At 38.4% G+C, this 17,059-nt stretch overlaps 1 protein-coding gene across 15 annotated transcripts in view; it reads left to right on the plus strand.

Annotated features, from left to right (window-relative positions):
- MBNL1 (muscleblind like splicing regulator 1) overlaps window positions 1-17,059 on the plus strand; it is a 191,193-nt gene that overhangs the window by 157,057 nt on the left and 17,077 nt on the right. For 11 of the 15 annotated variants that reach the window (XM_019532599.1, XM_019532606.1, XM_019532601.1 and 8 more), the window contains 4 exons: window positions 2,701-2,901; window positions 10,094-10,351; window positions 11,552-11,605; window positions 12,475-12,628. In XM_019532599.1, the coding sequence (XP_019388144.1) occupies window positions 2,701-2,901; window positions 10,094-10,351; window positions 11,552-11,605; window positions 12,475-12,628 (667 nt within the window). The remainder of the gene's footprint in view (window positions 1-2,700; window positions 2,902-10,093; window positions 10,352-11,551; window positions 11,606-12,474; window positions 12,629-17,059) is intronic. The other 4 variants (XM_019532602.1, XM_019532604.1, XM_019532610.1 and 1 more) reach the window with 1 other exon arrangement.

Genomic DNA, 17,059 nt, shown 5'->3' on the forward strand with positions numbered 1-17,059 from the left:
TTTGCAAATTTGATTAGACTAACCTGCAAAGATTGAATCAATTCAGGCTCAGGCTTTTTGAATGTCTGTCTCTAGCCTTGGTGGAGGCCAACCTTTGTTGCACGTGTATGAACAATTAAGCCCTGCACCCTCCCCAAAGGCCACTACATTCACCTTCCCCTGCCTGATCTGCTGCTCTACTTTCTGCTTCCTGAAAGGCAAAATTATTCGTTTTATAATTCCCTTACACTCCCTCCCCCCCGTCTATTTCTTCCATGTGGTGCATTTTGTTATGAGTCTAATATGTGAGCCCTTAAGAATAGGACCTTTTTACTTATCATAGAATTATAGAAATTTAGGGTCCCTATAGTGCAGGACTGGGAAACCCAACTTCTACTCCTCTTCCATTCTTGTGAACTATATAGCCTTCCTTCTCACAGGGCATGTCTACACATGTATTTACACTGGCTTAAATTTACTGTGCAGTAAGCAGGAGTAGGCCAGTGTCTACATGTGCAGGCATTAAAGCATGTTAACATGGTGTATGCCCTGATTTAGAACTATAGTTAGTCCCAAGTCAGTCCACACACAGAGTGTTACTATACGGTCAGGCGTCTACACATGTATTACTGCTTAGTAACTAATCACATATAAATTTGATACCTGCATGATGCAGGTATCCAATTTATACTCAAGTCAGCATAGTACTGTATGTAGACTCGTGCTTGTACTGTGCAGTAATTTCAGTTACTGCACAGAAAATCCACACGTGTAGATGAGCCTATAGTGACCTGACTTACTCTGGATTGCAGTAAAATGGCTTATGAAGTTTGATGAGGTCCTTTCAGCAATCAAAGCAGCTGCTTTGTAGGAACCCAGTGGATTTCCTTTAGATTCTGTGAGCACCTAAAAACGTTTTGCCCCTGCTTCAACTGCCTTTCCCTGAATTGGTTTGATTACAGAAGGGGAACAAATACTATTACAGTGTCATTTGTTAGTTAAAAGTTACACAAGTTCAATTTTTTTCCAAGTAAGTTATTAGTTTGTGTATTTTTGTATTGTTTTTGTATAGTACAAGTGTATGTGGAACAACTCCCCACAGTTTATTTAGCCAGTGAAATCAGAAAAGTTTAGCGCCAATTGACAAGTAGTGTTCAGTATAGTTTGTTATGCTTGCAAGGATCCTATAATGTAGAAAAATAAACAAGCTGGCATTGCTGAGACTTGGACAAATGAAGCATTAAAAGTTAAATATTTATTGTGTGGTGCATTCATTCAGGCTGGTTTATAAATAATCTTTGTATATACATGTTTTTGTCCAGTGTTTCCAATGATATATTTTGGTTTCTTATTTGCCAAGCAATTCAGTCTTTTCATGGAAAATATAAAACACATGCATACACACAGCACCTGGTCAATTGCAAAGACAGTTTGATGTTAGGTTGGAAGAGAACTTTATATGCATTTACTAGCCATTCTACCCAGATATCAAAACAAGGACTCTGGGCTAAATTTTGCTGTCAGTCGTACAGGTAGAGCAACTCCTTTTTATTCAGTGGAGTTACTTGAGGTTTATACCAGTATATAACAGCACAGAGTTGTTTTAAACAGTGGTTGCCAACCTTTTTCAAATGTGGTTTAAACATAGGCTACCATTCCCTCTGGCTGTGCCAGGGAACACAGGCTCACCTCGAGGAAGAGTGGCCTTCCACATGGGCTGGGGCAGGTGATGGGAATGGCATTAACACAACTGAGACTGGCTCAAGCAGCTGGGAAATCAGCACACCCTTAGTAAAATGCAGACTGGATTGAACCTTCATGGGCCAGATCCAGTCCCTTTGTGGGCCATAGGTTGCTGGCCCAGTTGACATATTCTTGGTTGGGCTTCTGCATTTAGTTAGGTTTTCCTCATAGCATGTGTAGATTGTATGAGATCTTCATAGTGTTAACCAGTTTCTTAAGTTGCTTACCAAAGAGAAACTGTACCTTCATTTGCATACCTCTGAGTCTGATATTATCAACTCTTTTCCAGTCGGCTTCACATTTTAGTCAAAATATATCAAGGGTTGGAGCTTTTTTACTTCTTACTGAATCTCTGGGTAGACACCCTTATTAGTTTTATCAAAAAGGAATGATTGTTCTTTGTGCTCTGTTCTGCTCTTACCTGTCATTGACTCTACTGCCTTCAGCAGAGCTGCTCCAGATGCACATCAGGGTAGATAAGAGAATCTGCCTGTGAACTTAAAGAATGATTTGATGTGAGGATGTCTTGAGTCACCCACTAAAATTTCGTTCTCTCTCAATATACACATTTTAAATGTGCACATCTGAGAGCATTTGACATGATTGCTGTCAGACATTTTTCTTACATGGCACTGTGGGAGCACAGAGGAGTGACCCTGCAAAGGGGGGATTGAGTCAAAGTTCAGTGGAAGCACTGCCTCATGTCACATACAAGAGTTTCTCCCAAGTTCTGTGAAAAAATCTAGTGGGGGCTGACAGATTAAATCCATCTCAGTGAACATTTTACTAGCTGAATGGGTTAAGATTCTAGATGTGTATTCTGTATGCCTTAGGTAGAACTTTTATTTGCCTTAATAGCAGAAATATACCACTGTCATGGTCTAACAGGTAGTCTGAAACAGCAAGTTTACAATATAAAGTCATTGTGATGTACTGAATAGTATAAATATGAAAGAGTCTCTTCTTTTTTTTTTCTAGCCAATGTTTTCAGTTGCACCAAGCTTAGCCACCAATGCATCAGCAGCCTTTAATCCCTACCTGGGACCTGTCTCCCCGGGCTTGGTCCCAGCAGAGATCCTGCCGACTGCACCGATGCTGGTTGCAGGGAACCCAGGTGTCCCAGTTCCTGCAGCTGCAGCTGCTGCTGCACAGAAATTAATGAGGACAGACAGGCTGGAGGTAGGAAGTCATATGAGTTATTGATTATTATTATTAATATTGTTTTAGTCCTGAATCTGAAATTTGTTTCTTGTGAAGGAAAATAACAGCACGTAAGTAAATCATAACTCAAATTCAACATTGTGATTAAAGCTTAAAGACAGGGCTTGACTTGGCTGTTATTTAATCAATGTACTTACGTATTTGTCCAACTTCCTGCTTAATACAAGAGGAGCAAGAGGTGCCATTAAAATCCTTTTAACATATGTGATACCAGTAGTAGCAACTAGGATGAGAGATGGTGACTTTCTATCAGTAGGCATCCATTTAATATAATGGTACAGTAGCTACCTGGATAAAAGATCAACTTCAGCTTCTCTCATTTCCATTCGAGGCATATGTTGCTTAAGTTTCCTCAGAGACCTTCTATTTGTTGTTTATCTTCTTTTGCTACAGCCCTAACAAATGTTAGTTCTCTTTAGCTGTTATTCTCCGTTGCCCTGAATCTTTTCTTATCTAAAATCCCTGACAGTGTTTTCATCACCTTATCACGTCTGTGGCAATGTGGGCTCAGAGCCAGCACTATGCTGCGGATTGTCAAAATGTATTTCAGTGTGGCTTTCCACTTAACTGTAGTTATAAGAATTGTTTGCAAGCTTGTGTTTATGAAACCAAAATCCATAGACTTGATATTTAAACTGAAAAATTAGAAGTATTAGCAGCACAGTTTGTTTTGATGGTTTATTTCATACTCTTCAGCTAGAATGAGCCTTCTCTAAAAAACCAAAATTTGCACATTGCCAGCATACCATTGATATGTCAGAGCCTCCCTTGGGTCTGATGGTAATGACAAGAAATGAGTTTTTTTAACAGCAATTTTTATATTATTTTACTATAAAAAAATAAACCTGTAACTCCCAAAGAGCCCAATCTCATAAACCCTTATTTGCATGATAGACCCAGTGCCTCAAACCAAAACAAAAAAATTACGGGCCAACTTCTCTAAATTAATTTACATCAATTTTGTACCAGTCCCTTAAATTAGCCTACTCAGAAAAAAGAAGTGAGGTAAAAATCACTGCTATTTCAGATATTTTAAAGTAAAATAATTTGTAATTTCACTGCTTTTCTGCCTATTTCTAGACCTAAATCCAGAAGTGTTCTGTCTTCTTATAATGAAAAATAATTCTCTTTCCCTATATTTCTAATACCGGGCTGCAACTTCGAGGTTCCTAGTGTTGTGAGTAACTCTTCTAAGGGTATCTCTACATGTGCAATTAATTTAAAGCAATAAGCTCCAGCACACATTGTACCGGAATTTATTGCTCCTGGGTACTGCCTTTATATGTGATCCTGGACTGCAGGACATTGAGCTGGGTCAGAGCAGCCTGGCAGGCAAGGAGCCCCAGAAATCAGCCTGTCAACTTGGGGCTGCTCCAACCCGGCTCAGTGTGCTGCAGAGAGGCTGACTGGGGCACAAGGGTGCTTCAGCGTTGGGCTAGCTAGCAGCCAGCTTCCACACTGAAGCACCCTCATGTCCCAGCCAGCCCCATCAGTGTCTTCTACATGTACGTTGCTACGCACTAAAAACTCCTTCCCAGGACAGCACTTGTATTTACAACTACCAACCTATGGCAGAGTTTATTAGGTTACTGCAGCCTAATAGGGCTGGGTTTGTAAATGCCGAGACATTTATTGGAGAGCTAATTAGTCAGCTCTGCAGTAAATGTCTCGTATAGACGCACCGTAAGAGTTTACATCACAGGCAGCAGATGAAGCAGATGAAATTTGGAACTAAGGTACGTGGCTGGTTAAAGTGGAGAATTTGGCCCAAAGGAGATTTATGATATCTTTCTCTAAAGACTTTAGCAAAATAACAAGCATCTCTTCCCTGGAAGGGCTTTTCCTAAGACACCCAGAGGCAATGACTGCTGCCTAAACTCAACGGCGTTTTTTTTTTTTAATTAAAAAAAAGCACCCAAAAGCATCTGAAACCAAGAAACTTAAAACATGTCTAGGTGGTTTGCTTTGCACTCAAATGAAAAAAAAGTTACAGCCAAGTTACAAGTCCCTGAAAATAAGTTTTAAGACTGAAGAGATTTCTGAGTTTGTTTGGTTTTTGTTTTGTTTTGTGGGTTTTTTTGGTTGGTTCCTGATATAAAATTGGCATTGCCTGAAAAATCCTCCTGGATTGGTCTTCACGCCACCATAAGGAAATAGTTTCATTACAATAAACAAGAGGACAGTTGCTGTTTCTTTGGTAAAAGGAATGCTTTTTGAAGTAGCATCATCCTATGGATAACGCTTCTCAGAAGCTCTCTAGTTATCATAGCTTAAAATGAAGTGAATAGGAAATCTCTCATTTTTCAGCAACATCCTTTCCCCACATCCCATGGTGCCAGGCCAAAGAATCCTACACTGAACCAGGAACCAGCAGACTTCATGATGTTTACCCCTGGCCCTGTGCTCAGCCTTTCTGTCATCCCATTTCATTCCCTGCCATCAGAGCTCAGAAGAAAAATCACCCATCCCTTTCCTCAGTTCTGCTTTCTTCCTCCTTATGAAAACTTCCCTCTAGCTTTGTTGCCTTTTGTAACAGTAAGGGCCTCATCCAGCAAAGTATTTAGGGCACTTACGCATACACACATGTGGGGAGCCTGCTCTGACATGCTGGAGCATGTAAGTTGATGCGTTCTGGCACCTTTGCATGTCCTGTATATCAGCGGTGCAGCACATCTCTGTGCTGAGAAAATGGCAGCAGAGCGCTTTGAAATAAAACACATTTGATGTGCTTTAGTTCAAAGCACTATGTTGCCATTTTCTCAGTGTGGGGGTGCGCTGCGCCACTGATACATGTGACATGCGGACACTTTTAATTAGCATGGCTCGCTAATTAAAAACACCTGGCGCTGCATCAGGAACAAATATAAAAATGCCCTTAGTTCTTATATGATCCATTTACTCTAAGTCCTTTCCAACGTAAGTGAAATTACGCTGAAACTGAAAGAGTGGTGGCACACAAGGGTGGCACCTGTTTAACTGTTTTTTAAACTGGTATTATATCCTTGGGTAGACAAGCCCCTAGTTATGCGTCTGTATTTAATCATCCCAGAGGGACGTAGTATTAGGAGTCTTTGTTCTGTCTGTTTGCTGTGAGGATTGGATCAGGGGAGGGAAATGACTGTGAACCGAGCCAGTATATCGATCGGAATGACAAGACAGTGGAGGAGAAATGACTGGAGAGGGTTTTTATTATTATTATCTATTTTTCTAGACTAATGAGGCAATTTTGATGTGCCACAATTTGTTTTGTTGGATGCAGGGAACCTTCTATACAAACAGAACTGTAGTTATGCTTTGTGTTAAATGGAAAATGCCTCAGTAGTAAATTTCCTTCACTGCTAGTTTGCAAACTGTCTGTTCCCTAGTTAACCTAATTTCAAAAGGATTCGTTGGGATATTTTAGGCCAGTGTTTTTTCTTTATGTCTTTATTTTTTTTTCTTTCTTGCTTTGCCCAGAGATTTGCACACTGAATAGTTTTGTTTTGTTGCAGTGGTGCTTGACAGGATATCCAAGTTCACTCATTGCATCTCTCTACAATTGTATACTGAACTTTTGTTCTCTATTTTACAGTAAGAGCAACTATTTTTCAGAAAACCAATTCATTTTTCCCATAGTGAATGAATTCACATATAGCATTTGAGGACTTGGAAATGGTGTTTTAAACCTTTTTTTGTTTTTAATTTTAGAATATCGACATTTGGGATATTAATATATTTTCTGTTTAGAAGTGTATTGGCTAGAAAATATACTTTGCTTTAAAATATACCACCTATAAATGGACTTTATCTTTACTATCACTTAAATGTTTGCAATGATGTGGAAATGGAGCTGAATATGGCTTCTCTCTCTAACTCCAGAGTTCATTGTCTAGTTAAGACAATTGTGAGGCTATAAGTAGCTGAATTTGAAAATGCCTTGTTTTGTTTAGAATTTTAAAAATGTATATTAAAAAATGAAATGCTCCACTATTAAATTGCTTTAACATGTTCTTGAAAAATGCTTAAATGTGGGTTGTTCTAGAACTAAAAGCTTTTATTGTTTTCACTGCATTTATGAAAGTAAATTAAAAGCATCTAGAACCTTAAGAAGAGTAGATATAGAATGTGAGTACGACAGGCAAAATCAATAGGAGTTATTGAATCAATGTTAATGGCCTCATAATAAAATTGCTAGTTCTTACTTGGAATCGAAACAGTTGTTTTGGTTTTGGATGTTGCATTTGGTTAAGATAAGTATGTAGATATTTGGTTGTGTAGCAAGGTTTAACCAGACTGTAGAATCTGGATATCAGGATGGAGATTTCATGAGATTAGACATTTCCAAGAGATATCTAATATTTAATAGTACCAACTTAGCTAAATTGTGATTTTGTTTTACAGTTCCTGCTGCTAACAGAAGTTAGGAAGGAGAAAAGAGCATAGTAAGGAAAGGATTAAAGAAAGAATTTGACTTTCAAAACAATTTAAAAAACACAGATCAGTTTGACTGTGCCATTTTCTGTCTGATCCAAATGTGATTGATCAGCTGAATTCTGTATACTTCATACTTGAGCTCACTTTTCTTATCTGATAAAGAGACAGTTTCCTTGTAGATACAGTGATTTTTGCCAGAAATATATAACCCAGAAATCATTTTAGGTTCTCATGAGTAACTGGGAGATCTATTAAAGTTGCACCAGCGAAAAAAGTATTGATTTATGTATATGCAAAATGTACTGTCATTTGGTAAAGTCAGGATTAAATGCAAAGAAGCCAACAAATGGCATAATTTCTCCTAGTGCAGTAGTGATTTAAGTTTGTATTTACCTCGCCAAACAGTATCACCCATTTTTAGACAACTCTAGCCACCTCTTTTTGGCATAGCATACCAGGGGCTTGCAACCCAACTTCTGATGGTACAATCTGAAAAGTAAACCAGACCCAGAGTCTAAAATGAGTTTAATACATCAGTCTCAAAGCATTAATAAAATAGCCTAAATGATGAATAGATGACGATCCTGGAGTGATGCTGGCATGCAACATCAAATTTTGTAGATGAAATAGAATGCTGCTTTTAAAAGTGCTGAAATGCTCCTTCAAATAGAACATCTAACTTTAGCCTATATCCTTTAATTTGCTGGCTTTGCAAAGGAAGATATTAGTTACAGGGTAAAGTATCTACTCACTTTTCTGCTAACTTGTGAGGAAATCAGAAAAGACAAGAAACAATTAGGTTTGCAGATCTATAAGAGTAGCAGACCATGTATCATACTTCCCGACACATTCTCATCAAGCTGCATATCAAGTATATGACAAATTATGGCATGCCCCTTGGCAAAAATTAACATATTGTAAAACAGTAGTTTTAGATAAACAGGAAAGTATGAAGAATTCTTCTGACTTTGGTTAAAACCTGTTGTATTCAAAATGGTTAAAATGACTAGCAGCATTACAGTTGTTACATCTCACTTCAAGTCACCGGCGTTATTTGGACAGTTCTCTTTTGGCTTTCAAACATACTGAATTTCCATCCCTTCTCTTTTGTAAATGTTCCATCCAAATTATATGCTTCCTTCTGAAGCTTTCTGTTTCATGGGCAGCTGAGCTGAAGAAATATAAAGTGCATTTCCCTTTAGTTCTCTCCACTTCTACAGTGTGAGTGTATATTGTAGGGAACAGGGCCTTGCTTCTTGATGCTTCTTGTGGAATATTAATGTTCCAAATGCATTTACATTTAAAAGGAAATACCATCTATTTCTTAGGGGGAAATGGGGTTGTGTGAATTTACTTGCTTTTTTTTCTAAAGTCTTTTGGAAGTAGTATGTAAAACATTGCTTTGACTGATTTTTGGTCATGATTTGCAATGAACTGCAGTTAAAACTACAGGTTGAAAAAAGCCCAACATCTTGTTACATTTAAATATGAGGAATTACCTGCCTAGAGAAGTCTCTGTACTTATTGGGGTCTCTAAATTCAGTGGGATTTTTTTTAGGTTCTGAAGGTCCATGGAATTCTTCATATTTGCAGCAGCTAGTGAATTGGGTAGTTCCTCTGGACCAAAAAGAATATCTGGATTCTTTAAATATTTCTTAAATAGTATGTTTCAGTTGTGCAACACAAGTATACATATATCTTCAATATAGTTTAGTTGTATTTTTCTCTTCAAAATACTCTACCTACTCATAATCTTAGAGAAAGATAAAAAGGTGTTAGTTGAAAAAAATGTATACAAATGATCTACCATGACAGAGGTTTAGAAAAAACAGGCTCTTTAATTGCATGTTTAGGATTGCCCTCTTGTGGTAGAAATAGGGAACAGCTGAGTGTCTTATAAATGGCTCTTACTGAAGCTTGTGGCTGAGGTACCTCTACATAGATGCATTAAATGATAAAGGTAATAAGCATGTAGTTGCTTTGAAGTTTAAAATGTAGCTTGTAGAACTGATGTCAGGGAATTAGGGTAGTCATCTTGTTACAGACTTCATTGGTTTTTTAAGCTCTGATTAGAAATGTGTTTTTTAATCAAAGACAGGACATTCATTTTTAACCTCTGCTTAGTTTTAACTACTTCTTCAAAACAATTATACACTTATGAATTGTTACAATTTATAGTCAGTTGCTGAAACCAGTGGATTTAGACTCTGTGATCCTGATTCACCCTTACACTAATACTCTTGTACATCACACTGGGCTTGTCATGTATGCTTTAAAGCGCAGTAGCCTAGTCTACTGAGCATTAAAGTGGCGCATAAAAAACTGCTAATATACCAGTGTGCAGTAGAATAGGCTATTCCTCATTTAGTGTCATCTAAAAAGTGTGTGCTTGCACTACCACACATCAGTGCAGCCTAATGTGCATTTATTTGGTACCTCATATTGGAGGTACTAAATGTAGTGTGCATTAGTAAAAGCACATTAATTTATCTGTAGATGCTCTCTTTGATAGTGTACAGGGACCCTTAAAGTGAGTAGAAACTGCCAAACTTCAAGGCTTCTTTTTGTAGTCCTTGTCTGGCACTATAAATGGGCCTTAGAGTCTTTAAGGATCAGGCCCAATTTTTCTGAAATGTTTACCTGATAATGCTAACAGTGTCTTATGATTGCCTGTCCCAAACCAACAGTGTAAGTGCTACCAAACCAAATTAACATTTAAAAAAAAATAACATTGCAGGTATGTCGAGAGTATCAACGTGGCAATTGTAACAGAGGAGAAAATGATTGCCGGTTTGCTCATCCTGCCGACAGTGCAATGATCGATACCAATGACAACACAGTTACTGTCTGTATGGATTATATCAAAGGGAGATGCTCACGGGAAAAGTGCAAATACTTTCACCCTCCTGCACATCTGCAAGCCAAGATCAAGGCTGCCCAGTACCAGGTCAACCAAGCTGCAGCTGCCCAAGCAGCAGCGACTGCAGCTGCCATGGTGAGTCCAGAAACCCTACTTCAAAATTTAACATGTTGAGGACAGAAAGTGATTATTTTTTTATTAACTATTCTTGCTGAAGATATGTTTGTTCAGGTATCCCAGTCGCTATAATGAGCTTTCAGCATGTGATACCAGATCTGCTCTTAAGTAGTTTCAAGCTATTAAAATATTTTATTAATTTTGGCTGCTGATGTATACAGTATGGATATATACACATATATGCGTATGTATGTGTGTACATATATATAGTCTAAATCTGTTTCTGTTTGTACATGTATATTTATATCTATCTAGATAGATATAAACATGTGTGTATATGTTACCTTTTTAAAATGTATCTACCTATTTTATCGTTAATAGTATTTCTAGTTTTACATGAAACTTAATTTGGTCCTCTTTTTAATATTTGTGTAGTCTTTTGCACCATGGGCAATATGCTTCAAAATTCTTTAATAGTAAGGTCTGGAACTACTTAGGAGCAGGTTTTCAAGCAAACAGACTGTAACACTACTTAAGGGTTTTAATCATTTACTGTTTCATTCATCTTACTTCTTATTATGATATAATGAATAATTGCACAACTGGGAATGCTTGAACATGACAATTACATGGAGTAGGAACTGCAGTACATTTGAAGATATTAGACACAAACACAAATGCAGGCTATTTGCTCAGATGTAGTCTTAAGGTAAATTTTTAATGTGATCGAATAGCTGATTTTAACAGGTCCAGTTTTGTTACTTGCTTAGCTGTTAATGTCCTATATTTACATAACTACATGATTTGACCATTAAAATACTACTTCATGTAAAACATTGTTTTGTGATATCCATAGTAGAGTTTAATAAACATGAGAGAGGCCTTTTTCTGTGTTTATGGATACTTGAGCAAAAATACAGAAGGCAGACTCTCCTTCTCTCTCCTTTCACTCTTTTTTCTGTTAGAGTATCTTGTTTGTAATTAACTACATAGAGGTTGTATCCTCACAATAACAACTCAGTAGTGCCTTTATTGTGCATGCTTAGTCTTGTTATTCGTTGTATATGGCATTCCGATGATTTGTTTTTTATTTGTTTTTTCTCACCTACCCAAAAATGCACTGCTGCCCCCATGATGCACCTCTGCTTGCTGTTTATGTTAATGCGCTTGAACCCCACTGGCCCATTGCCATCATGTGCTCGCTGCCTGCTAATTAAGACTCAGTCGGCTGTCAAATCACTGAAGCGACCCCTCGAGGCAACCTTTGACCTGGTACTATGACCTTTCACCTTTTAGCTTGGCATGTAGCTTTATTGTAGATACAAGTTTTTATTAATTTGTATAAGTAAATATTCCTTTTTCAGTTTTAAAGTATTTAAATACAATGGAAAACTGAGTGTGGTTTTCTGGTACAATGAGAAGGAAAGACTATCATATACATGTAAATGTATGTGCCAAATGCAAGTTGTTAAAAGTGCAGCAGCCCACATTCAGTTTAACCAGCTTGTAGAATGTTCTAAATGACGTACTGAGGACATTAAAATTGTATTTATTACTGTATATTTATGGATCTGTTTGGTTGGCATGGCTTAGTGATATCCTTATGTAGATTTAACATTTGTAATGCAATGTTAAAGTACCAGCATGCTGTGGTACATTTTTGCATGTCTAGTTAGACTTTGGGTAATGTGGGTATTATTTTTAATATTATCTTACCTGTTTCATTCACTCTGTAAGATTATTAACATTGCTTTTATTTGTCAATCCTCATGGAGCTAGCAGTGCAGCTTTTTTTTCCAATATTCTTGCTTCTTACTGAAAACACGAAGCTTTTTAAAATGAAATACTTTGGCAAATTATTATAATACAGAGCTCCAACAAGTTTACCTGAACTATTGTATTGTTAGGCTAAAATAGTGCTTCCTTTTAAAGCTTTTACCTTGCCTTTTTATTTGGTAGTTAAGTCTGCTTTGCTGCTTGCTTGCTCATGGATAAACATGGTGCTGCCTGATTTGTTTTTTTGGCCTTCTACTGATTTTTCTTTTTCCTTTTTTACCCCCTCCTCCCTGTCTCCTTCTTCCCCTTCCTCCCCCACTTCTTTCCTTCCCCTGGACTTTGTTTTATACTCATCTGCTGTTCAGGGAATTCCTCAAGCTGTACTCCCCCCATTACCAAAGAGGCCTGCGCTTGAAAAAACCAATGGTGCCACCGCAGTCTTTAATACTGGTATTTTCCAGTACCAACAAGCTCTTGCCAACATGCAGTTACAACAGCATACAGCCTTCCTCCCTCCGGGTAAGCATTTCTTTGGATTTTTTTGTATAACTAAGTGTGCCAGAAAAATAAGTATTACAACAAACGTGTAAAGGTGTCTGTCTGGATAGTCACTGATACATGTATAGGTATTGTGAGGTGAGGTAAGGTAGCCTAGTTGTGTTGCTTGGTGAGCGGGGTATCTAACTGTTAGAATGCTGCTCCTATGAATGCTTCTCTTGGAAGCTGGGTGGGTGTTTTCCAATCTAATAAGAAAATCAGTAGCTTGGACACATATGTGCTATCATTTCAAAACGGAATTTGAAATCTGCTCTCTTTTTTCTCTTTTCCCTAATTAATACCTTATTACACATCTGTTAAGCTGTGCTGTATGTTTATCTTTTGCTGTAAGACCCCTTTGCCTTAATTTACTTGGGAACAGATCTCCAGAGAGATTTTCTCAAGGGTTTGGTTTTTGTTTGGTGATCAGAAACTACAGTTAAGTAGTCTTAGCTCTAAACTAATAATGAAACACATATCAAAGAGTGAACCTGAAAAAAGTCAATCCTACACCTAGTTGAGCAAGTAGCTCTCTATCTTTCATAAAGTGAAAGATAGAGAGCTACTTGCCTTCAGCCAGGTATGCTGAAGTGATATGATTAAAAAAATGGTAGTTATTATACAGCCCACATCTGCATTTAGTACTTACCCAAAAGTGTCACTGAAGTGAGACTTTGGTATAAATAAAGACTACAGGATTTGGTTTATATTTTGCTCCTATCAGCCTCTTAAAAAAACCATATATCCAGGTTGTTTGATACAATAAAGATTTCATTCAGAATATTCATATGTCCACACACCTGAGAAAGGTGGTTTATATGCATAAATTTTAAATTAAAATTACTTAGTCATTTTTTTATAATACACACATAAAAAACTAGGAGATGACTCATTTATTATCTTTTCTGCTCATAGAACTCATGACAATCTGTAATTAACTAGTGAATCATGTAAATATATAATGCAGACTTACCATCTAAGCATATATAATACCAGATTATCACATATTACAGAAATTAGTGGGAATTGATTATCAAAACAGAAAAACTGGTTCCTAAAGAAAAGTTGGCATGTGTTCCAGTTATCACTATGATCCATGTTAGCCACTTCATTTGAAGTGGTATGATCTAAAACTACAGAGCATAAAAACTACATATCTATATCTAGTTTGCATTTGAAGGTATTAGACATGAATGCATTTCCTTCTGCGCCTGATATCACTACTCTCAAGGATATTTTGCTGCTAAGTGAAGCCTACCCCTTAAACCAGAAGTGGTGCTGCTACATCTGTACAGTACATGTGGGCTAAGAATCTTGGAGACAGGCCAATGGGCAATATCACTGAGCGGTGAACCTGCTTAAAAAAATAAGGCCACCTATACACATGCAATTACCATGATTAATTGAGTATGCTGAAGTATAGTAATTACTATGCTCCAGCCGACACCAGCGTCTCAGGTATTAGTGACTGCACACTGAAAAACCACAGCTGGGGCGCTCTAACTGCCATTTTTCAGTGCAGCTGCCATTTTTTCAGTGCAAGGATACTGATACACAAGTTGCTCTGGGCGCCTTAATTAAAGTGCCTCTCCCTCCCCCCCACACACCCAGCATGTGTATAAATGCCCTACATGTAGTTACCCTGCTACCAGCACAGAAAACAGCCTGTGCTGAAGTGCTTGAAGGCACTGCTGCTGAGCACAATACGTTCAGCATGTGAATAGGCCTTTATTGAGGCCAAATCCATGGTGAAGTCAACGTGAGTGCTGCCTATTACAACATCATGGCTCATTCAAATATCATTGGGTACATCTACATGTGTGCTTTACTCCAGAGTAGATTAATTTGTTCCACAGTATAGCGTCACAGTCTACATGTGCGCTGGTTTTAGGGTACAGTAAACTAATTAACTTTGCTGTAGGATAGTACTATCAGGAACTATCATCTTACAACAGAGTACTTTACTGTGCTGAGACGCATGTGTATACAGTGACCAGGGGTATAAATTGGCACCCAGTGAGACTTTGGACACTGATGGGTTGCTTACGTGGAACACGGATACCCAAGCTAGTTCAGTACAGCTGAAATACAGCTGTATCAGCATGGGGTTCCATCCAGGCTAATTAGCCATGCCAAAAAAAAAACCCAGACTGCACATCATACCAGTGCAGTTATGCTGGTTGTGATACCTGAAGTTGCTTGTTCAGATCTGAGCTGGGTATCTCTGGGCTGGGTTGACATTTTTTTAAACTTAAATTTTAAATTGTTCAATTCAAAACAACATTTCATTTTGAAAAGTACTCTTATTTTAGTTAATGAAAAGTAAGCTTTAAAAAACTAGAAAACATCTTTTTTCCAATTTTTTTGGTTGACCAAAAGCATAGAACATTTCACTTGGGTTTACCTGGAATGGTTGTCTTTTCATAATTACTTGTAAACCAAAGAAATCAGTTATTCTCCTGGTGCACTCCCAGCACAGTTGTAAAATATATTGAATTGAGTCTCTCAGGTACTCCAAATGGATTACATGAAAGCCAAATACTTGCTTGTTTAAACTTGCTCAATCCAGGATCAAATCCACAGTTAGTCTGAACTGTTTTTCTGAACTGTTTGAAATATGAAAATTCTTTGGACTGTGAAATGGTTGAAAAACACTTTCCACTGCACAGTTTTGTGCTCCCACTCTGCTACTGCTTTGGGGAACTGTTCCCAGAACTGTGGAATGGGTGCCCAAAAGATACTGCAACTGAAATGACTTAGAACAGCCCTAGTGTGGATATGGAGCAAAACTACAACAATTCAGAACAAAAGTCAGCATATCAGATATGGATGCACTACACAGTGTGGCCTAGATCTACAAAAGGATGTTTGTGTTTTAATCCCACTTGACTCTTTCTTTCTTCCTCTCTTTCTGTGCCTAAGTGATCCTTAAACTTCAGTTTGTGCTAACCTTGCAGGTTTTTAAAATCCCTAGATGCCTCAGTTTTGACAAACAAAACTCTTTCTGAGCACATAAAGGTTGTGTCAGGGCCTACCAGGAACCTCCTCAGTATTGACAGCAATGAGCAGCTAAGCAGTAGGCTGCCTATACACACACTTGGGTGGGTGGGGGGGCATTTTAATTAAAGCAGTTCCCAGACAGCCACTTGAATTAAAATCAGTCACCATCATATGTATTCAGACTCCGCACATTTTTAAATGGCCACAGGATGCTTTTTCTAAAGCTCATTCGATGAGGTTTAAATAAAGCACCCCACAGCCATTTTAAAACCCACCGGGGCTTAATACACGTGATGGTGAGGTGATGTTGGAGTGTTCTAATTAGAATGTGAATATGTATAGGCAGCCACAGTTTATTTCTAAACTCTGTTGGATTTACCCTGTTCAATTAATGCATCTTCTTTGCACTCTTACCCTTAAGACTGAGTGAGAAGTCATGAAAAGGAAAACCTAACTCCAATTATTAATAAACCTAATGCCCAACAGGTAAAGTGTATAATAAGGTCCTAGCTGTTTGCCTATGTGTCTTTCCTGGGAGGCAGCTTCAGAACCACTTCTAAAAGACTGAGCTCCAGCAAAAACTACCAATTTGTACCTTAATTTGGGGTGGAAGGACTTTGTCTCTCTTGTTGGAGCTTTTCCACTTTGCACAGAATAATAAAAGAACTATTGGGATAGATACAAAGAGTGTGAGAGTAAATATAACTCTCTAGTCTAATGTCCATACCCCTCACCTGAGAGAATGGACCCCAATAACCATCTAAGTCTAAGTAATTACTTCTACTAAGTCTTTTATCCAGCAGCTGTTTAATGTAATATATGTAATCATTTGTTAGAACAGACACAGGAATCCAGGTCTGACTTCAGAATAATATGGTAAATTACTAGGGCTGTGCAAAGCGGCTAATATTCGCTTCAGATTTGGCCGATTCAGGGGACAGTGATTTAATTTGGTGATTCAAATCGCTGTCCCAATTCAAATCAGCCAAATCTGATTTGGAGATTTGGCCACCTCTGAATCAGCCCTATCCCCTGCCCACTCTCCCAGCCCTGTCAATGACTGCCCTGCCTGGCCCCAGCTCCTGGCTCTTGGAAAAAAGAAGCCCGGCACTCACCAGCTGCTTCCAGGCAAGGATGCGCTCTGCGCTGTGCCCCACTGCCCCATGCTGTGTGGGGGCCTCTGTCATGAGCCCATCCCCTGCCCTCATCCCCTGCCCTCTCTCCTGGCCCATTCTCCCAGCTCTTAAAAAAAAAAGAAAGCCCCCCACTCACCAGTTGCTGCCAAGCAGGGAGTGATCCTCGCTTCCCCCACTGCCCCACACTGAGTGGGGGGCCTGCCCACTCTCCCAGCCCCCGCCATGGTTGCCCCACTGGACCCCAGCTCTTGGTTCTTAAAAAAAAAAAAAAAAAAAA

The sequence above is a fragment of the Crocodylus porosus genome, unplaced genomic scaffold (assembly GCF_001723895.1).
Source record: "Crocodylus porosus isolate Cpor-Errol unplaced genomic scaffold, CroPor_comp1, whole genome shotgun sequence".
Taxonomy (NCBI): Eukaryota; Metazoa; Chordata; order Crocodylia; family Crocodylidae; genus Crocodylus; species Crocodylus porosus.